The sequence below is a fragment of the Peromyscus maniculatus genome, chromosome 1 (assembly GCF_049852395.1).
Source record: "Peromyscus maniculatus bairdii isolate BWxNUB_F1_BW_parent chromosome 1, HU_Pman_BW_mat_3.1, whole genome shotgun sequence".
Taxonomy (NCBI): domain Eukaryota; kingdom Metazoa; phylum Chordata; class Mammalia; order Rodentia; family Cricetidae; genus Peromyscus; species Peromyscus maniculatus.
In genome coordinates, this window is record NC_134852.1 from 92,005,013 (window position 1) to 92,022,741 (window position 17,729).

At 47.0% G+C, this 17,729-nt stretch overlaps 1 protein-coding gene across 1 annotated transcript in view; it reads right to left on the reverse strand.

Annotated features, from left to right (window-relative positions):
• Positions 1-1,452: 1,452 nt before the first annotated feature.
• Positions 1,453-17,729, reverse strand: part of Iqgap1 (IQ motif containing GTPase activating protein 1) — a 102,392-nt gene continuing 86,115 nt past the window's right edge. The window contains exons 32-38 of the mRNA XM_006969991.4: positions 17,151-17,286; positions 16,773-16,860; positions 15,993-16,205; positions 15,156-15,322; positions 11,543-11,665; positions 6,819-6,927; positions 1,453-4,134 (exon numbers count right to left, since the gene is read on the reverse strand). Of these exons, the coding sequence (XP_006970053.2) occupies positions 4,021-4,134; positions 6,819-6,927; positions 11,543-11,665; positions 15,156-15,322; positions 15,993-16,205; positions 16,773-16,860; positions 17,151-17,286 (950 nt within the window). The 3' untranslated portion in view covers positions 1,453-4,020. The remainder of the gene's footprint in view (positions 4,135-6,818; positions 6,928-11,542; positions 11,666-15,155; positions 15,323-15,992; positions 16,206-16,772; positions 16,861-17,150; positions 17,287-17,729) is intronic.

Consider the following 17,729-nt stretch of genomic DNA (forward strand, 5'->3'; position numbering starts at 1 on the left):
CACTGCAAGGGATAAGAGCAGGTATTGCTGCCCGATTCTCTGTACTCAAGGATTCCCCTTTAACAGCCTGACTTCCCTGCAGGACAGCTTAGAGCACAGGCTAACGGATTCTATGTTCCAACAACCAGCCTGCCTGGTGGCACCATGTGTTTCAGAACGAGGAATCTGTGGCTCATCCAGTGTTGGTTCCTTCCACAAGGTCCTCTGTTGGCGAGGCCATGTTCTGACCATGACACTCCTCCTTAGGGGGTCATTGCAGCCACTCACACAAACCATTCCACTTCGTCGCTTAAACTCCTTTAGGATTGCTCTGTTTCTAGCATATGCCGCTGATTTTGCTAGCTTGCGAACGCGATACTGGAGACGTGTGTTCTCATGTGAGGCTGTGTGAGCACTGGTGCACACGCCCTGGCACCCATGGGAGGCCAGAGGACCTCGGGCGTCAGTCCCCGCCTTCCGCCTTGAGACAGGAGCTTTCGTTTTACCGCCTCGTATGCCAAGCTCGCTGGCCCTCCAGCTGTTGGGGAGTCACTTGTCCCTTCCCGTCTCACTGCAGGGACACACATGTGCTACTATGCCTACTTTGATGGGACTTCTGGGGATTTGAACTCAGGTCCTCACACTTGTGGCACAATGCTTCTTACACACTGAGTCATATCTATAGCATCATTTCTCGCTCCTTTTTTTTTTTTTTTTTTTGGATGACTGCTGATTTCCTTTTTCCATATTCAACTTACCCTAGTCATTTCTGGTGACTTGCATATGACAGGAGCCCCCAGGAAATACACTCTCCATTAACACCTGGTGTGCTGTTCATAATATAACACAAAAGGCAATTTAAAACCCTCAGGCTTTAGCCAATCACAGCTAAGTGGCAATAGTCTGGCCCTCACTACATTCTTATGTTGAGGCTTACTTTAAGCAAAATACATGTTAAAAGGCTAAACATCCTGTTAAAATAGTCCATAATCAGGGGCTGAAGAGATGGCTCAGCAGTTAAGATCACTGACTGCTCTTCCAGAGGTCTTGAATTCAATTCCCAGCAACCACATGATAGTTCACAACCATCTATAAAGGGATCTGATGCCCTCTTCTGGCCTGCAGGTGTACATGCAGCTAGAACACACGAACACAGACATAACACACAAATCCATAATTTGAGAGCTGGTGAGATGCTTAGCCGGTAAGGCACCTACAGCCAAATCTGATGACAACCCGAATTCGATCCCTGGTCCCCACATAATGGGAGGGGGGAACCGACTCCCAAGTTGTGCTCTGATCACCACACCCACACAATAAATAAAAATTAAAAATGGTATTCTGTGGTTCGAAGGCAGACTTGGTTTGTTCTTTTTAAAAAAAGACTACAAAGGGGAGCGGTGATTTAATCTTACTCTAGTTAACACCGTTTAACAGGAACTGCTAACAATGAAACGGAGAAGAATCAACACAAACAGGAACAAATGACCTTTTATTTCATACAGAGATACAAAGGCAATTGTGTGTAGCAACAATCTGACGGCCAGTCCAAATTCTGGGGAGGAAGTAAATTCATAGTAAATGTCATGATGGCTGGTCAAAGAGGTCAGAGGAGGAGGGGCGAGCCAGGACAGAGACGGCCGCAGCTAATAAATAACACAAGCAGGGCACGACATCAGTGTGCCCACCTGGGCTCGCCAGGCGACCTTGGGGCTGCTCACAGCAGGACTGACCCCACAGCAGCCATGAAAGCCTCCGAGAGCGTTGGCGCAGTTCTAACTGGGTATTCAGGGAAGGAGCATCCTTACAGTTATCGGGGACACCCTAAGGCACTGCAACCTGAACTCACTCCTGGGCTGGAGGTGGCCGCTGGGACCACATTTGTGATGGACACTTTTTAAGAAACCATACTTGAGACCAGGCATAGTGGCTCATGCCTTTAATCACAGCACTTAGGAGGCAGAGGCAGGTGGATATCTTTGAGTTCTAGGACAGCCAGGTCTACACAGAGTTCCAGTATAGCCAAAGCTAAACAGAGACCCTGTCTCCTGTCAAAAAAAAAAAAAAAAAAAAAAAAAAGAAAAGAAAAAAGAAAGAAAGATGGAAAGAAAACCAGAAAGAGAAAAAGCAAAGAATGAGAAAAGGATGCTGGACACATCTGTTGTCCTGTTTTAAGGTGACACTGGCTGTAACAGTACCCTTTCTCTTCTCTTTTTCCTCTCCCTCTCTCTTTCTGAAATAGGGTATGGCTATGTAGCCCAGGCTGGCCTTGACTTAGTCACCCTGGGATTACAGGCATGTACTACCATGCCAGCCTTAGAATTTTCCTTTAACCTAAAGAAAATATTTTCTGAGAAAACTATGTTCTGAAACATAATGAAAAACAGGGTCACTGGTGGCAGGCCCTCTCTGAGCACCCACCTCTACCTACACCCACTCACGGAGGCCTCACCACCCATGGGGACACCGTGAAGGACACTTCTCCAAGACTTACATTTGTAATAGGGACATGCTACATATCTGTCACTAATTAACCATTTGGAGGGGGGAGTCGAGACAGGGTTTCCCTGTGTAGCCCTGGCTCTCCTGAACTCCCTTTGTAGACCAGGCTGGCCCCAAACTCAGAGATCCATCTGTCTCTGCCTCCAGAGTGCTGGGATTAAAGGCGTGTGCCACCATTGCCTGGCTATCTGTTACTAATCAAAATGGCTTATTTGCCTTCAATATACATCAGTAAACTGTAATATTAGCTTAATTTTTATGTTTTATGCAAGAATACCAAACATCAAAGAAATTGAAAGCTTAGTGCATGATTTACCTATCTTTTTGGATAAACAGATTTGTTTTTTAAAGTTTATGACTTTTAATCCAAGAACAAAGGTTTCCAAATTCAATGCCTGGAACTGAACGGTTTTTGTTAGTTGAAGCCTAAGGGTCCAGGCTTCTCAGAATACAAGCATGAATATGGCGGCAGAGCAGAGAGTGAGGAACGGATTTGAACTTCAAAGATGAGATGGGCTGGCTGCTGTTGCTAAGATCTTGCCGACTCTGTAGATAAACCCTAATGTAGGTTATAGAGAAGTTTCAAGAATTCAGATATACAGATAACCCAATAAGAAATGACCCCTTTTCAGGGTATTCTAAAGCATTATACAAATCTTTAAAATTCCTATGACTCACATTTCAAGAAATAAATTTATACTTTAGTAAGGCACTCTTGGAACACAAATAGTTTTGAAAACATTTTGGGACAGGGTGAGCCACCCCTTTGTGGGAGAGAGCGAGGGAGCAGACACTGCCCTTGAGTGGGACTCTGTGCACTGCTCTGAGTGGGTGCTGGGGCCCACTCTCAGCGTCTCTAAAGGGGTGGCGATGATCGTGGGGTTCTCCTTCACCAGGAAGGACCACACCAAGAGTGCTGCCCAGGTTTAGTGGGGAATCAAAAGCAGCTGCTCTTTCTCCCAAAGCTGCTCCTTTGAACAGAGAACAGTAACTTGGACTTAGCTCCGCCCACAGAGGCAGCGGAAAGGAAGACACCACAGACTTCGTCCTCTGATTGTGCATGGGCTATCATGGGCCACCCTTGACCGTGACTCTGATGCGCATGTCCGCTGTTCACCTGACAGCTGTCACTTCTAAACAAGAATTTGAATCCCACCATCCCATTGCTGAGTAAAACAAACACCAACGTTTACAAAGGAGCCATTACCACTTAGGAGACCTAACAGAGAGGGGCTGGGTGAGGCGCCACTCTTTCCTACAAGATGAAAGAAAAAGAGAGAAGTGTGTGTGTGTGTGTGTGTGTGTGTGTGTGTGTGTGTGTGTGTGTGTGTGAAGATGAAGCCTGAACTACGACTTCACTGTTAAGAGGACACTGAATGTCCTGTCGGAGAGAGAGGACTTAAAAATGGGCTTCGGGAGTGCGAGACTGCGGCACCGCTGGACAAGGTCTTTGCTTCCAAGGAGTAATGGAGGATCCTAGAAAGGCAGAGGTGAGGCACTGTCCTTTTGAATTCTCAGGGGCTGGCAGCTGGCGACCAGTTACTTCCCATAGAACTTCTTGTTGAGAAGGAAGATGAGGAGGTTGACGTTGACTTTAGCTCTGTCGAACAACTTCATGACCGCAACCCCTTCGTATTGTAGCTGCAGCAAGTCCTGTTGAAGACAAAACAGAACATTTTCGCTGTCAGATCCGGAACAAGAAAAGGAAGGTCCCTGGGAAGGAGGAGCCAGGAGGCAGAGACAGGCCTTATGTGTCAGATGGAAGTTCCCAGTGCACACAATCACCCCGAGGGCCGCAGCAACGGGGCGCTGGCTGGTTAGCCTGCAATCTTCAGGCTAACTAGGTCTTAGGGAGTCATTTAGTTTATAGCAAAATACTCTAAACATGGCGAGGTGTGTTCAGTTAAAATAGGTACACTTAAGCCTTATTTCAGAAGTTACAATGACATTTCCCCATTCCGCTTCAGCTGTAGGTTAGAAGTATTAGTACCCGTGGAAAAAATAAAAGACATTTCAATTCATGGTGAAATCTGCTAATGGCTGAAAATGAGCATGGCTGATAGCGTCTCAGGACCTACTAGAATCTTTTTTTTTTTTTTTTTTTTTTTCAGACACAGTCTTGTTTGGCACAGGCTGGCCTCAAACTACTGTCTCTGTGTCTGGGATAATGGGTATAGCCACCACACTCAGTTTCTACAGTGCTGGGATCAAACCCAGGGTTTGGTGCAGGCCAAACAAGCATTCTACCAGCTGAGAGCTGCGTCTCCAGCTCCATGATCTCCTGGACTCCTGGTTTTAAGAGACTGAACCCAGGGCCTCTGAAGACTGAACATGGATGTACTCTCTGATGTGCAGCCCCAGCCCTGCCAGACTCCGACTTCTACTCCACCTGAGAACGATTTCCTACTGTAAAGGCAAGCAAAACAGGAGGACCACACGGTCATCGGACGCCTCGCCTGTGCAAGGCATTGTTCGGGCACACGGCACGGCATCTTTTCAAGGCCTCCCGCAAGTCCTGTGAGGTGAGATCATCCGAGCTTTAAGGAGGAGCCTGCTGGCACCCAAAGGTGTGGGGTGGCATGGCGTCAGAGAAGCTGGCCCAGACCTCACACACGCTGCTTTCTCAGCACAGCGTCTCGACTGCTAAACCTCCGAGACCGGTGATGAGAAAGCCAGGGTCAAAGGGCACGAAGGGACCGCAGTGTCGTGAGGATGGGGATCATGGTGTGTCCTCCTTGCCTAACCGACCCCATGCACCTGTGAGCCAGACAAGTTTAATGAATCTGAGCACGAGTATTTGTTTCTTTAGCAGACTCGCTGGCCTCTACATACATGTGAGACCCATGGGGTCAGGGGCTGTGGGCAGCAGTTCTCAGTGACAGTGTATGATGAAATCCTTCCTCACTTATTTAAGTAATATGCTCGGAGAGACTACTGGTTACCGAGAAGGAAATGGAGATGACTAAGACATGCTGTTTTAAGAGCTCACAGCTTCGGGGGTGGCAGGGAAGTGAATCAGCTCACACGGTCCACAGGGGATGTCTCTCCGAGCTGCTGAGGCAAGGGAAGGGGCACCCGTGTGGCTACGGGGAAAGGCTGCAGGGGAGGCGATGCACGCACGAATGCTCACTGTTTGCTGGAGGCAGAAGGCGGGCAGGGAGGAGAGGCAGGGCAGCCCAATTATGTGAGGGGAGAGCATCCCGTGCAGAAGTCTAAACGCTCCCAGAAAGGCATCAGCCTGCTCTGCTAGATCACAGCAGTGTGAAGCAGGGCAGGGACAGGACATGGATAAGTATAGCTGAGCAGCAGAGCATGTGAGAGACGAGACCCTAGGTCTGACTCCCAGCACTACAAAATCAACAAACCAATCAATAAAAACTAAGAGGCTATTAGTTAGAGGGGTCTGGAGATCGCTTATGAATCCTCTCAATTTTCTGATTATTTTTGGCCTTGGATTTTGAAGATGGCTTTCACTATATAGGCTGACCTGGAATGCACAAAGAAGTCCAAGCTGGCCTCAAACTCTGAATCCTCCTGCCTCTGCATCCTGAGTGCTAGGATTATTGTTGTGTGCCACCATCCCCACTGGGTAGATATTTTTTCATGTGCAAAAACAGATCTTTAGGCAATTAGGCAATAGTGGCCCATATCTATAATCCCAGCAATTGAGAGAAACAGGAGGGTCAGGAGTTCAAGGACAGCTTCAACTACATAGTGCATTGAGGCTAGCTTGGGCTACATGAGATTCCTACCACTTCCCAAAATTAGGTATTTGGGGCTGGAAATTGAGCTCAGTGGGGCACTACTTGCTTAGCAAGCACGAGTCCCTATGGGTCAAACTTGAGCACCAGGAAAAAAAAATGAAGATACTTAAAAATAAAAATTAGGGATAATTATGTCATAAAACAAAATCATTACACATTTCATTTTGAATTTAAAATGTGATTCTGATTTACAAAGATGCAGCTTATCCACATTATTTTCAGTAATACACCTAACAAAAGTATCCATAGCAAATGCAAATGAGGAAAACGTTCAAGCGATGAGGAGCACACGCTTTCACACTGTTAACCCCTCCATCAGGGCCAGGCACCAGTTCAATTCAGGGCGCTCTGAGAGAAGCTTCGGGTACCAATGCGCTCCGAAGCTCATACACTTTAGGGAGCTCCCAGAGGGCACAGGCCATGCCCGACTCCCCAGACCCTTGGCTTCTCCCATCAACCAGGCGCTGAGCCCTTTGAACGCAGGCAGCCTTCCCCAAAGGGCCTTCTCTTATCTTTTTCTCCCACCTCATCAGAGAGCTTCAGGTCCGAGCCTGTGCGCGTACGCGTACCCACCTGATAATGCAACATGAAAGTCTCCATTTGAACTCCCATGAACTTGGCTTTCACTTCAAAGTCTCCAACTTCTTCTGTTGGACCGATTTCAAAGATAACGTTTTTAAACCTGTTGAAACACAACAAACACCATATGGGTGAGCTTCACATCTGCAGGTAATGATCCTCTGAAGTGGGGGTGGGGGGCATCAGGGGTGCCTAGTAGAAGGTACAGGACCAAAGTTCTCCTGCAGGGGGGGCACCATGGGCAGGACATCCTGCCATGCCCTCCGCTTTGAGAGCTGGAGAGAGAAACGGTCACCTCCCTCTGAAGCACTTGCATTCTGTTCAAAGAAGGCCCGTGGGGAATGCCCCAGTGGCCTGAAATGGTGATGCCAGGGGGCTCTTCCCTGAAGCTGCTATAGAAAGTTAGTGATAAAAGGAGAAAAAGGGCCGGGCGGTGGTGGCGCACGCCTTTAATCCCAGCACTCAGGAGGCAGAGGCAGGCGGATCTCTGTGAGTTCGAGGTCAGCCTGGTCTACGGAGTGAGTTCCAAGACAGCCAAGACTACACAGAGAAACCCTGTCTTAAAAAACCAAAAACTAAACCAAACTAAACCAAAACAACACCTCAATCAGAAAGCTAAGAAACACATACCATGAGGAAACACTTTCAATTTTAATTTAGAAAAAAAGAAAGAAATGTATGTGTATGTATGTTATGTCTGTGTGTGAGCATGCGTGTCTATGGAGGCCAGAAGAGGCACTGGATCCCTGGAGCTGGAGTCAGAGGGACTGTGAGCTGTCTGGCGTGGGTGCTGGGAATAGAACCCAGGTCCTCTGCCAGAGTGGCAAGTGCTCTTCACTGCTGAGCATTCTCCAGCCTTGACAGAGTGTCTGAAACTATGAACTGCTTTCCTCACTGACAGGAGGAGCAGCGGCATGAGCACTCTCCTGCTCGTCCTGGCCCTGCTGAAACTACTGTGGCCAGACGGTATCAGCACGCTTTGCCATCACTGTGGAAAACTGCAGTCCTCCTACAGTCGAAACGTGAGATTCCGAATGGTCCTCCACCCCACCTCCGGGCATACGCCGGAAGACTTGAGAGAACGGCCCTCACAATAGCTTAGAGCGGAAACAGTGCCTGTCCATCAGGGCATGAATGAGGAACAAAATGTGGTACACAGAGACAATGGAATATTATTCAGCCTTCAAACTAAAAATGAAGGAAATCCTGTCATGTGGTTAAAGCTCTAGGACACCATGCTAAGTGAATGTCCAAGCCAGTCACAAAAGATAAAAAGTACATGGCTTCACTTATGCGAGGTAACTAATGCAGTCAAAAGCAAAGACCATAGAGAGTATGGTGGCTGTCAGAGGCTGGCTAGAGAGAATCAGGGGACAAGTCATGCAAGATGCAAACCTCCCAGTGATGTGGCAGAACTACCAGCGAACACTGAACTACACCCTTGAAATGGTCACAGTGTGAACTGTATGCCATGTGTTTTTGTAATAGTTTTAAAAAGCACTCTTTGATCAGAAAATCAATTTGTAGGCATCTATTATTTTAAAAAGCAATCATGGTCCAGAGTTGTAGTGAGTCTTTTTTCTGTCCCACCAACCAGCTCCCAAATAATGACACGGAGACTTCTTATTAATTATGAAAGCTCGGCCTATAGTTTAGGCTTGTTCCTAACTAGCTCTTATAACTTAGATTAATATTTAATACTTATATTAATCGATGTTCTAGCACGTGGTGTTACCTCTCTCAATCTTTCACCTCCGGTTTCACCTCCGTGTCTTCTGGCTTCTCCTGAGTACCTAGATCCTCCTCTTCTTCCTCCCCCCAAAAGTCCCTCCTACCTCTCGTGCCTAGCTATTGGTCGTCAGCTTTTTATTACACCAATCACAGCAACACACCTTCACACAGTGTACACATTCTGTAAGTGGATTTTTTGTCAGGATCATCAGGTCCTCAATAATAACATAAACATTTCTTATTAATTATGAAAGCTTGGCCTACAGCTTAGGCTTGTTTCTAATTAGATCTTATAACTTAAATTAGCCCATTTCTATTAATTTATGTGCTGCTCCAGGCTCGTTTACCTCATCTACGTACTATCCATCCTGCTTTTCTGCTTCCTCCATATCTCCTCGCATCCCCACCCTTCTTCTTCCCAGTGTTCTTTGTGCCTAGAAATCCTGTCTAGCTATTGGTTGTTCAGCTTTTTACTAAACCAATCAGAGTGACATTTCTTCACAGTGTACAAAAAGATTATTCCACAACACGGAGTGGCAATGCATGCCTGTAATCCTAGCACAGCAAAGGCTAAAGGAGGAGGATTTGAGGCCAGCTTGGGCTACAGTGAGGCTCCATCACCACCACCACAAAACAAAACTGAGCAGATGCTGTGTACCTATAGTCCTAAATGTGCAGAAGAATGAGGCGGGAAGTTTACTGAGTCGTTAATTCAGTATCAGCCTGAGCAGCAGAGCCATGAACCATCCCACAAAAGATGGCCCCTCACATGGCTTAATGCAAGCACTGGTTGATATGTGTCATCAAGATTACAGCAACAGAATAAAAAAGTATAATCAAGTGCTCTAAACTAGATCAAGATAGGAAATACGTAGCCATTATAAAAGATACTTTCTTTTTTTCTTTTTTTGGATTTTCAAGATAGGGTTTCTCTGTGTTCCCCTGGCTGTCCTGGAACTCCTTCTGTAGACCAGGCTGGCCTCGAACTTGGAGATCTGCCTGCCTCTGCCTCCCGAGTGCTGGGACTAAAGGCATGAACCACCATTGCTCAGCTCAAAGATGCTTTCAAAAAGTATGAAAATGTCTCATAATACAGCATTATCAATAAAAGTGGGATACGTGACAACCAACAATATCCTAATTCATGTTCAAAAAGTGAGGTAGATTACTTAGGCACACAGCAGACAGATTGCCTTTCTCCGAACAAAAGCAGAGAAGGAAGTTTACTACCTCAAGAGTTTCCCCTTAGCTCATGGAGTCCCAGGTGCCTCTCTCATGCTTTGCCCTGCTTTCAAAGGTCAGTCAGTCATACATATTTCAGAATCAGAAGAACTAAGAACCTTCTGGAACAAAGGGAGGGATGGTCAGCAGTCCAAGCTCAATGTGTTCTTTCTAACAATGCAGGCCAGGGCTGCCAGAGGACACTGGGTCAGACCTGAACTGTTCTGACCCAGGGGCAAAGCCAGCTGGGCGTCTGGGAAGGATGCAGCTGATCTCTGTGGAACAAGGCGAATGCTTTTTGTGGGCATGCATGGTGGTTTCAATGAGAATGGCTCCCAAAGGCCATACGTTTGAATGATTGGGCCCCAGTGAGTAGAACTGTTTGGGAAGGACTAGGAGGTGTGGCCTTGTTGGAGGAGGTGAGTGGAACTGTTTGGGAAGGACTAGGAGGTGTGGCCTTGTTGGAGGAGGTGAGCCACTGGCTTTAAGATGTCAAAACCCACAGTAGGCCCAGTCTTGCTCTCTCTGTCTGCTTACTACCTATGGCTCAGATGAGCTCTCTGCTACTTCTCCAATGCCATCCCTGCCCACCTGCTGCCACTTTCCCTGCCATGATGATCATGGACTAACCCCCTGAAACTAATGCTTCCTTTTGTAAGTTGCTGTGGTCATTGTGTTTTGTCACAGCAGCAGAACAGTACCTAAGACAGTATGTCTTGGTCAGACACAAAAAATGAAGGAATGAGGCCGGGCAGTGGTGGCACATGCCCTTAATCTCAGCACTCTTAATCCCAGCACTCAGGAGACAAAGGCAGGTGGATCTCTGTGAGTTCGAGGCCAGCCTGGTCTATAGAGTGAGATCCAGGACAGACACCAAAACTACAGAGAGAAACCCTGTCTTGGAAAAAAAAAGAAAGAAAATGAAGGAATGACTTCCTGCTTCTAAGAGGCGAGATTACAATGAGGTGTGTGCACACGCTGGTGTCAACACGCCTGGGACAAGTGAGAACAAGAAATTCGTTCTCAGGTGGCAAACTCTTGGGGAATAAAGGCGCCTGTCCTCAAGCCTGATTATTAGAGTTCCACCCCTGGGACCCACATGGTATAAGGAGAGAACCAACTTCTGCAAGTTGTCCTCTGACCTCCATGTATATATATACTATATGTGTGTGTGTGTGTGCACATATAAAATAAGCATAATTTAAAAAATGCATTCTCTTTTATTGCCAGGTTAATGAACTGTTTGTAAAACATAGCTCTGCACATTAAAAACATATATTTTTATATAAGTGCATAAAATAGATATAAAAAAAGCCCCCTAGAAAGAGAAGTAAGAACAATAAGATAACGATGGGATGAATTCAAAATTAAAAATAAAAAGATTCTAAAACAAAGTTAAGATGGAAATAGGGGAGAAAATGTCTCCGCAGGAAAAGTGCTGCTGCCCAAGCATGAGGACCTCAAGTTCAGATCCCCAACGTCCATGGAAACACCTGGGCCCAGCAGTGCATCCCTGTGACCAAAGTACTGGGGAGGGAGGGGTGGACACAGGCAGAGCCCGGGGGCTTGGCAGCCAGAAGCCTAGTGGAACTGATGAGCTCCAGACTCAGTGAAAGACCGTGCCCCAGAAGATAGAGTGAAGAAGATAGGGCACCTGACACTGGCCTCCGTGTTCACACACACACACACACACACACACACACACACACACACACACACGCACAGACACTAGCACATACATGTGAACATAAAAAGGAAACACTCACTGATTTACTTGGAGGTCCTCAATTTCCAGAAGAACTCCCTTTTCATGTAGTCTTGCTGCTGTGTATTTCAGAGAAATCTTTTTGCTTTTCTTGCCTTTCATTTCCCTAGGCTTTTTGGAGACCCTGTGAAAGGAAACAGAACCACATTGTGATGACTGTAAGTAATCTACTACATGCCTTGGACACCATGGCAGTGAGGCCGGCAACGCACACAGCAGCATAGAGACACATAACTCTAAAACGGCAGACAAATGTGAGGACTGGCCCAAACGACCTCTGCAAAACTGGACATGACTATTCGCTTCCACCTTTAAGTCACCCTGGAGAACAAGGCCACGAACTTAAGAGTGTGCCAGAGCTCCCACGTCAGTTCTGGCGCCAACCCCTCACAAGCCCATGGTGGAAGGTAAAAGCATTTGTTGTACAACCTGAAGAGCCTCTTTTGGTCCCCAGAACCCACATGTAATGCTGGCTACAGAGGTGTGTATTTGTAATCTCAGCACTCCCACGGTGAGATGGGAGGTGGAGACAAGTCCATCCCTCAGACACTGCTGGCCAGCTAGAGTACACAGAGGCCCAGCTTCAACAAGGGGGAAGGAGAGTCCATTCCCAAAAGCAGCCCTCTGACCTCACATGTGTGCTGTATTCAAGCATGTATATAACACACGAATGCACACAAACATGCAAATAAACACTGGTGAGGTGGAATCAAGAGGATCAGGTGCTCAGGGCCAGCCTTGGCTCAAGGTCAGCCTTGGCTACATGGTGAGTTCACCAGCCTGAATTATCTGAGACTCAACTGCAAACTTAAGTGAAATTAAAATAATTTTTAAGGTCAGGTGGTGGTGGCATGTGCCTTTAATCCCAGCATTTGGGCAGTAGAGGCAGACAGATCTCTCTGAGTTTGAGGCCAGCCTGGTCTATAAAGCAAGAGCAAGTTCCAGGACAGTCAGAGATACACACACACAAAAAAACCCTGTCTTGAAAAAAAAAATTAAAATAAATATTTAATAATAATTTTAAAGTCACTGCAACTGAAAAATAAAAGCAGCAAATTTTAAAAATATATATGCATTCTCAAATATATAAAATACAAATAAAACATCACCATGAAACTAAAAAAAAAAATCCCTGTAAAGCCCTGGTTTTGCAGGAAAAAGACTTCCCCACATACAACTTTTAGACACTGGAGCAGGCACAGCAGTGATAGAGGATGGAAGAGAAGGTCAAAGAAGCGGATGCTGGCAGTCCACAGGGAAATTAAAGACGGAAACACTATGCAGAGTAACCACGGGAAGAAGAGAGGTGAATGCCATGCATCCCAGGATCGCGGCCTCCAAAGGAGAGTCAGGGAAGTGGTCAGGTGATGGCAGGCTGTGAGTGGGGCGACCCTTAGGAGGGTCACACCTAACAGCAAATGCCCTCTGCTCCGAGTTCAGCTGACCCATCCATCCCTTTCACTTCTAGGAATTTACTTTCTGGAACTGCCTACATTTGCAAACCGGCATGTGTGTAAGGGGCTGAGGCAGACATTTTAAGAAATGAAGTGGATTATTTTGTGACTTTATGTGTGTCAGCATGTGTGCACCGCATGCACATGTGGTGCCAGGTAGGTCAGAAGAGGGCGAGAGATTCCCTGGGACTCGAGTTACAGACAGGTGTGAGCCGCCATGGGGGTTCTGGGAATTGAACCTGGCTCGTCTGGAGAAGCAGCTGGTGCCTTTAACCATCTCTCTGTTCTTTCGAAGGATTAATTTCTCTTTATGTTTGTGTGTCAACTGTGTGCATGCCTGTGGAGGCCGGTGGAGTCTGTCAGATCCACTGGAGCTGGTGTTACAGACAGCTATGAGCTGCCCGATGTAGGTGCTGGGAGCCAGATTCCAGGTCTCCGGAAGAGCAGCAAGTGCTCTGACCCACTGAGGCATCTCTCCAGCCTCACCGAACTGTGTAAGGGTGAACAACCTGATACAAATGTTCATCAACGGAGGGATGAGGAGAAGCATCTTTTCTAGCTAGCTCCTGGAACAGTGTGCAGCCATTCAAAGTGAACACCTAGCTGGGTCTGCCTACAAGACCTAGAAATGTCGACCCTGGTAACCAGGATGCTAGCCACTAGATTGGTTTCTAAATGAAACCAGGGCGGCTTCGGAAAATCATCGTTCTAGGCTCAGGAAGAGCAAACTACAAATTAAGCCTGACACAGTGTGTCAGAAAGTCAGGGAGCACACGAAGACTGCCAGGGACCGGTCACAAGGGTACAGGAGTCAGCTCCCCCAGGCGGCTAGGGGACCATGTCTCCAGTACCAGCCCTGCCTCCCTCCAGGGATGAGCATGATTGATCTATGGGAGAGAAATGCAGGGAACTAATTTAAACTCTAGAGAATCCATAGGAAGGGCTCATGGGTGTCCCGTCCTTTCAACCTTTTGAAGTTTGAAATTTCTAAAAAATAAAAGGTTGGGAGTTTGCAGTTTCTTCTCTGCAAAACTGGGAGGCTCGGGTTTGTGGCCAGCACGGGAAAGCTGCAGCTAGCTTTCCCTGGAGACCTGTGATCCAGCCGCAGGCATCAAGGAGCCCAAAGATCTAAAAGGCCCTTAGGAGGCTGGTCAGTTTGGGGACAGGCCTCCACGGGCTGGGGCTACAGGTGTGTGCCATCGTGCTTGGTGGCCGATTTGGAAGCCAAGTTAGGCGGTCCCCTCGCACGGTTCACTAACTCCAGACCGAACTAATATTTCAGAACAAGGAGTGCTGGAAGCATCCTCAGGCCCTTACCCAACAGCCCACATCACACTGCTAAACGGAACCTGCAACTGTGGGGACACCAGGTAAGGAAGTAATGAAGCAAGTAGAGCCTAGGTGCTGTGGCTAAATGTGCCGTCAGCCAGGCGTGCTGGGCACACCCTTCATCCCAGCACTGGGAGGCAGAGGCAGGCAGACATCTGAGTTCAAGCCCAGCCTGGTCTACAGAGTGAGTTCCAGACCAGTCAGGGGGAAAAAAAAGGAAAAAGAAAAGAAAAGAAAAGAAAAGAAAAGAAAAGAAAAGAAAAGAAAAGAAAAGAAAAGAAAAGAAAAGAAAAGAAAAAGAAAGAAAGAATGAAAGAAAGGAAAGAAAGAAAGAAAGAAAGAAAGAAAGAAAGAAAGAAAGAAAGAAAGAAAGAAAGAAAGAAAGAAAGAAAGAAAAAGAAAAAGGGAGGGAGGGAGGGAGGAAAGAAAGAAAGAAAGAAAGAAAGAAAGAAAGAAAGAAAGAAAGAAAGAAAGAAAGAAAGAAAGAAAGGAAGAAAGGAAGAAAGGAAGAAAGGAAGAAAGAAAGAAAGAGAAAAAGAAAAAGAAAAAAGAAATTCAGTATCGAGCCAGCAGTAAGACTCAGCAAGTAAAGCACTTGCTTCAGGGCCCTGAGGACCTGGCTCAGGCCACAGCTCCTGGAAGCTATGGCAGACCGAGAGGACTCCTGGGAGCCGTCCTCTGAGCCCCGCACATGCACCCTCTCTCCCCACAGTAACAGTAGTAAATTTAGTGACACTCTAAAACACTTCTTCCACTGCCACTCTGGAGCAGTTTCTACTTCTTCCCACCCCCCCAACCCTTGCCCGGGAAGAATTAAAAGCAAAGACTCACTTGCCCTTGCTGGCCAAGTTATCCAAGCAGGTTTTGATGTAGCTCTTGTAGTAATCCACCTGCTCTCCGTAAAAGGTGGCCTTCGAGTTCAGAGCCGCATACGTCTGCTGCAGTTTCACCAGCTCGGCTTTCCTCCTCTGTCTGTATCTCCGCTGATTCCGGATGTCCTGGAGCACAGGCAGGACAATCAGGAAACCGAGGACAGGCAGCCTGTGCCCTGAACCGCCACCCTTCAGGCGCTCTACGACCCAGCGGGCTGAACTCAAACATGCCAACTGTTCCTAACAGGCAGCGACCCGTGTTCACAACCAAAAGAAACTCAGCTCTCGTCTGCCTATATCCTCTAGCAATAGGGAGCTGTGTGCTCAGATTTTCGTGGTTTTAGACTTTACTTACAAAGCTGGTCTAAACCTCATAAACATGCTATCCTGAGAGGGAAGGAGAAGAACCAAGTTCTTCAGTGCAAACAGCATTAAATCAGTGAAATTAGAACTCTGAGCCCTGGCTTGGGGTGGTTCTCACAAATCAAGTCGATCATATGATCACCAGCTTTATATATTCCATAGCAATTATGAGAAAGGCCTGAAGGATTCTTCACAGGTAACAAAAAACTCAGACACTGGAAGCTCTACTGAAGGCCGTCGCCTCATGAATTTAGACCAAACAAAAAATCCACCTCAGGGAGTGAAGTCCTGGTGTGAGAGTCAGAGACTGGTCCTGAGACTGTACTATTCTGCATATGAGAAGCTATGCTGTGGTCTGAGTGGCTTCTGTCAGTCTGAGCTCCTGAAGCAGCTGTAAACAAGGCCGGCCACCACTCTTCCCCACATGCAGTACCTTGGCAATGTCGTTGATGAGTTCCTGGTATTTGTTCTTTGGGTCCACGGTCCCGAGCTCTGTTAGCTTCTTGAGGCCAGTCTGAATTTTCTCCTTCTTCTCCTGAAGGCTGAGGTTGCTATCCTCCTTCATGGGTTTTGACTTTTTCATCTTGTCAGGGGTTTTGGCATCCCGGATAGCACGTCTCTGCATGGCTCTCTGATGTTCAGCCTCCTACAGATGAAAAAAGAAACCAAAAAACTTCTTGGTAAGTTCACCATTGGAGCCCTAAACATGGACTCATACAGCGTATCTGCACTCAAATGCAGAGTTCTCCAACTCTGCTGCAAATTTCCGCCCTGTACTAAATGCCAGATGAGGAAGAGCATAAGGTGAGATATCTCACTCCACCTAGCAAAATACAACGGTGAATCCAGATTCTTGGCTTCCTTGAAAGCCACATAACAACTATAAGACAGTCATTAAATTACTAGACAGACTGTTCTGTTCCTGATTAAATTCTCATCCATCCTATATTCTCCATCTCCCTCTCCTCTTCCCCTCTATTCTCTTGTCTGATTGTAAGGGCAAGGGAGTTTCATGTCCTAAGAACATCTTCTGGATTTAGGAGTCACCAACTTTCTCAGTCAGATGAGCCCAAATTATGACTGTCCCAAAGTTAGACCCATGCTCACCCTAGGGTCCAATCCCTTCCCTGAACCTCTATCCCCCATCTAGGGATGCACCCATCATAAAGGAGCTTATCCAGTTTAGGAAGATGAGTATGAAACCTTCGTGTACCTGTTCATTGGTGGCTGGTGTCTCTAGGATTTCAGTCAAGGTGTCTCCTGGCTGGAACCGGATGACATCCACAATTAGACGTTTTGTGCTGCAACGAGATGGGACTGGGTTTTAACACGGCTGTGTGCTCTACCTCCTTGTCACTGGATCTCAGCAGCAGTCGCAGCACCATCATCACGACCACAAAGCCTTGCTGCAGCACCCACAGGGGCAGTCACGGGCACAAGGAACACGGGAACTCCAACAGTTGGCACAGGGAGGAGTTCTAAGACTGTAACTGTAGGTTGGCAAACTAAGTCCTGTGCCGAGTCCAGGACAGGGTGATGGGTACTGTGACGGTCAAGAGAGGCCAGCACGGCCGTTCCCTTCAGTACTCACTTCAGCAGGATGGTCCGAGCGTCCATCTCTGCATTCTCGTCACCGGGCACATCAAACTTGTTGGTCAACGTGAGGGACACCTCTGTCTTAGCCAGTGCCTCCTTGTTGGGGTCATTTAAATTGCCGCAACTTTCTCCTGCAGTTTTAGGAACGTAGAAAGAGTCAATGGAATAAAAAGACACATTGGAGGGAAAACAATGCAAATAAATATGATGCAGGTCCAGCGTGACTCTTGAGAAAACAAGACACTGATGTGTGGCAAGCAGTTTTTACTGAGAAGTAAAGGAAAATATGCCAGATGGTTAAGGAGAAGGGTCCAGAATACAGTAACTTCATAAATGTGTGAAAAATCATTTCCCTGGGCACAGTGGTGCACACCTCTAGTCCAGCCTTCAGGAGGCGGACAGAAGTAGATCTCTGGGAATGTGAAGCCAGCCTGGTCTTCTAGTGAGTTCCAAGCCAGGCAGGACTACAAAGTGAGCCCCCCCCCCCCCCATCTCAAAAAATTTTAACCATGTAACATTGAAATTGTCCCTCAAAATAGCTTTTCCTTTATAAGCCTTGCACTTTCTAATTATC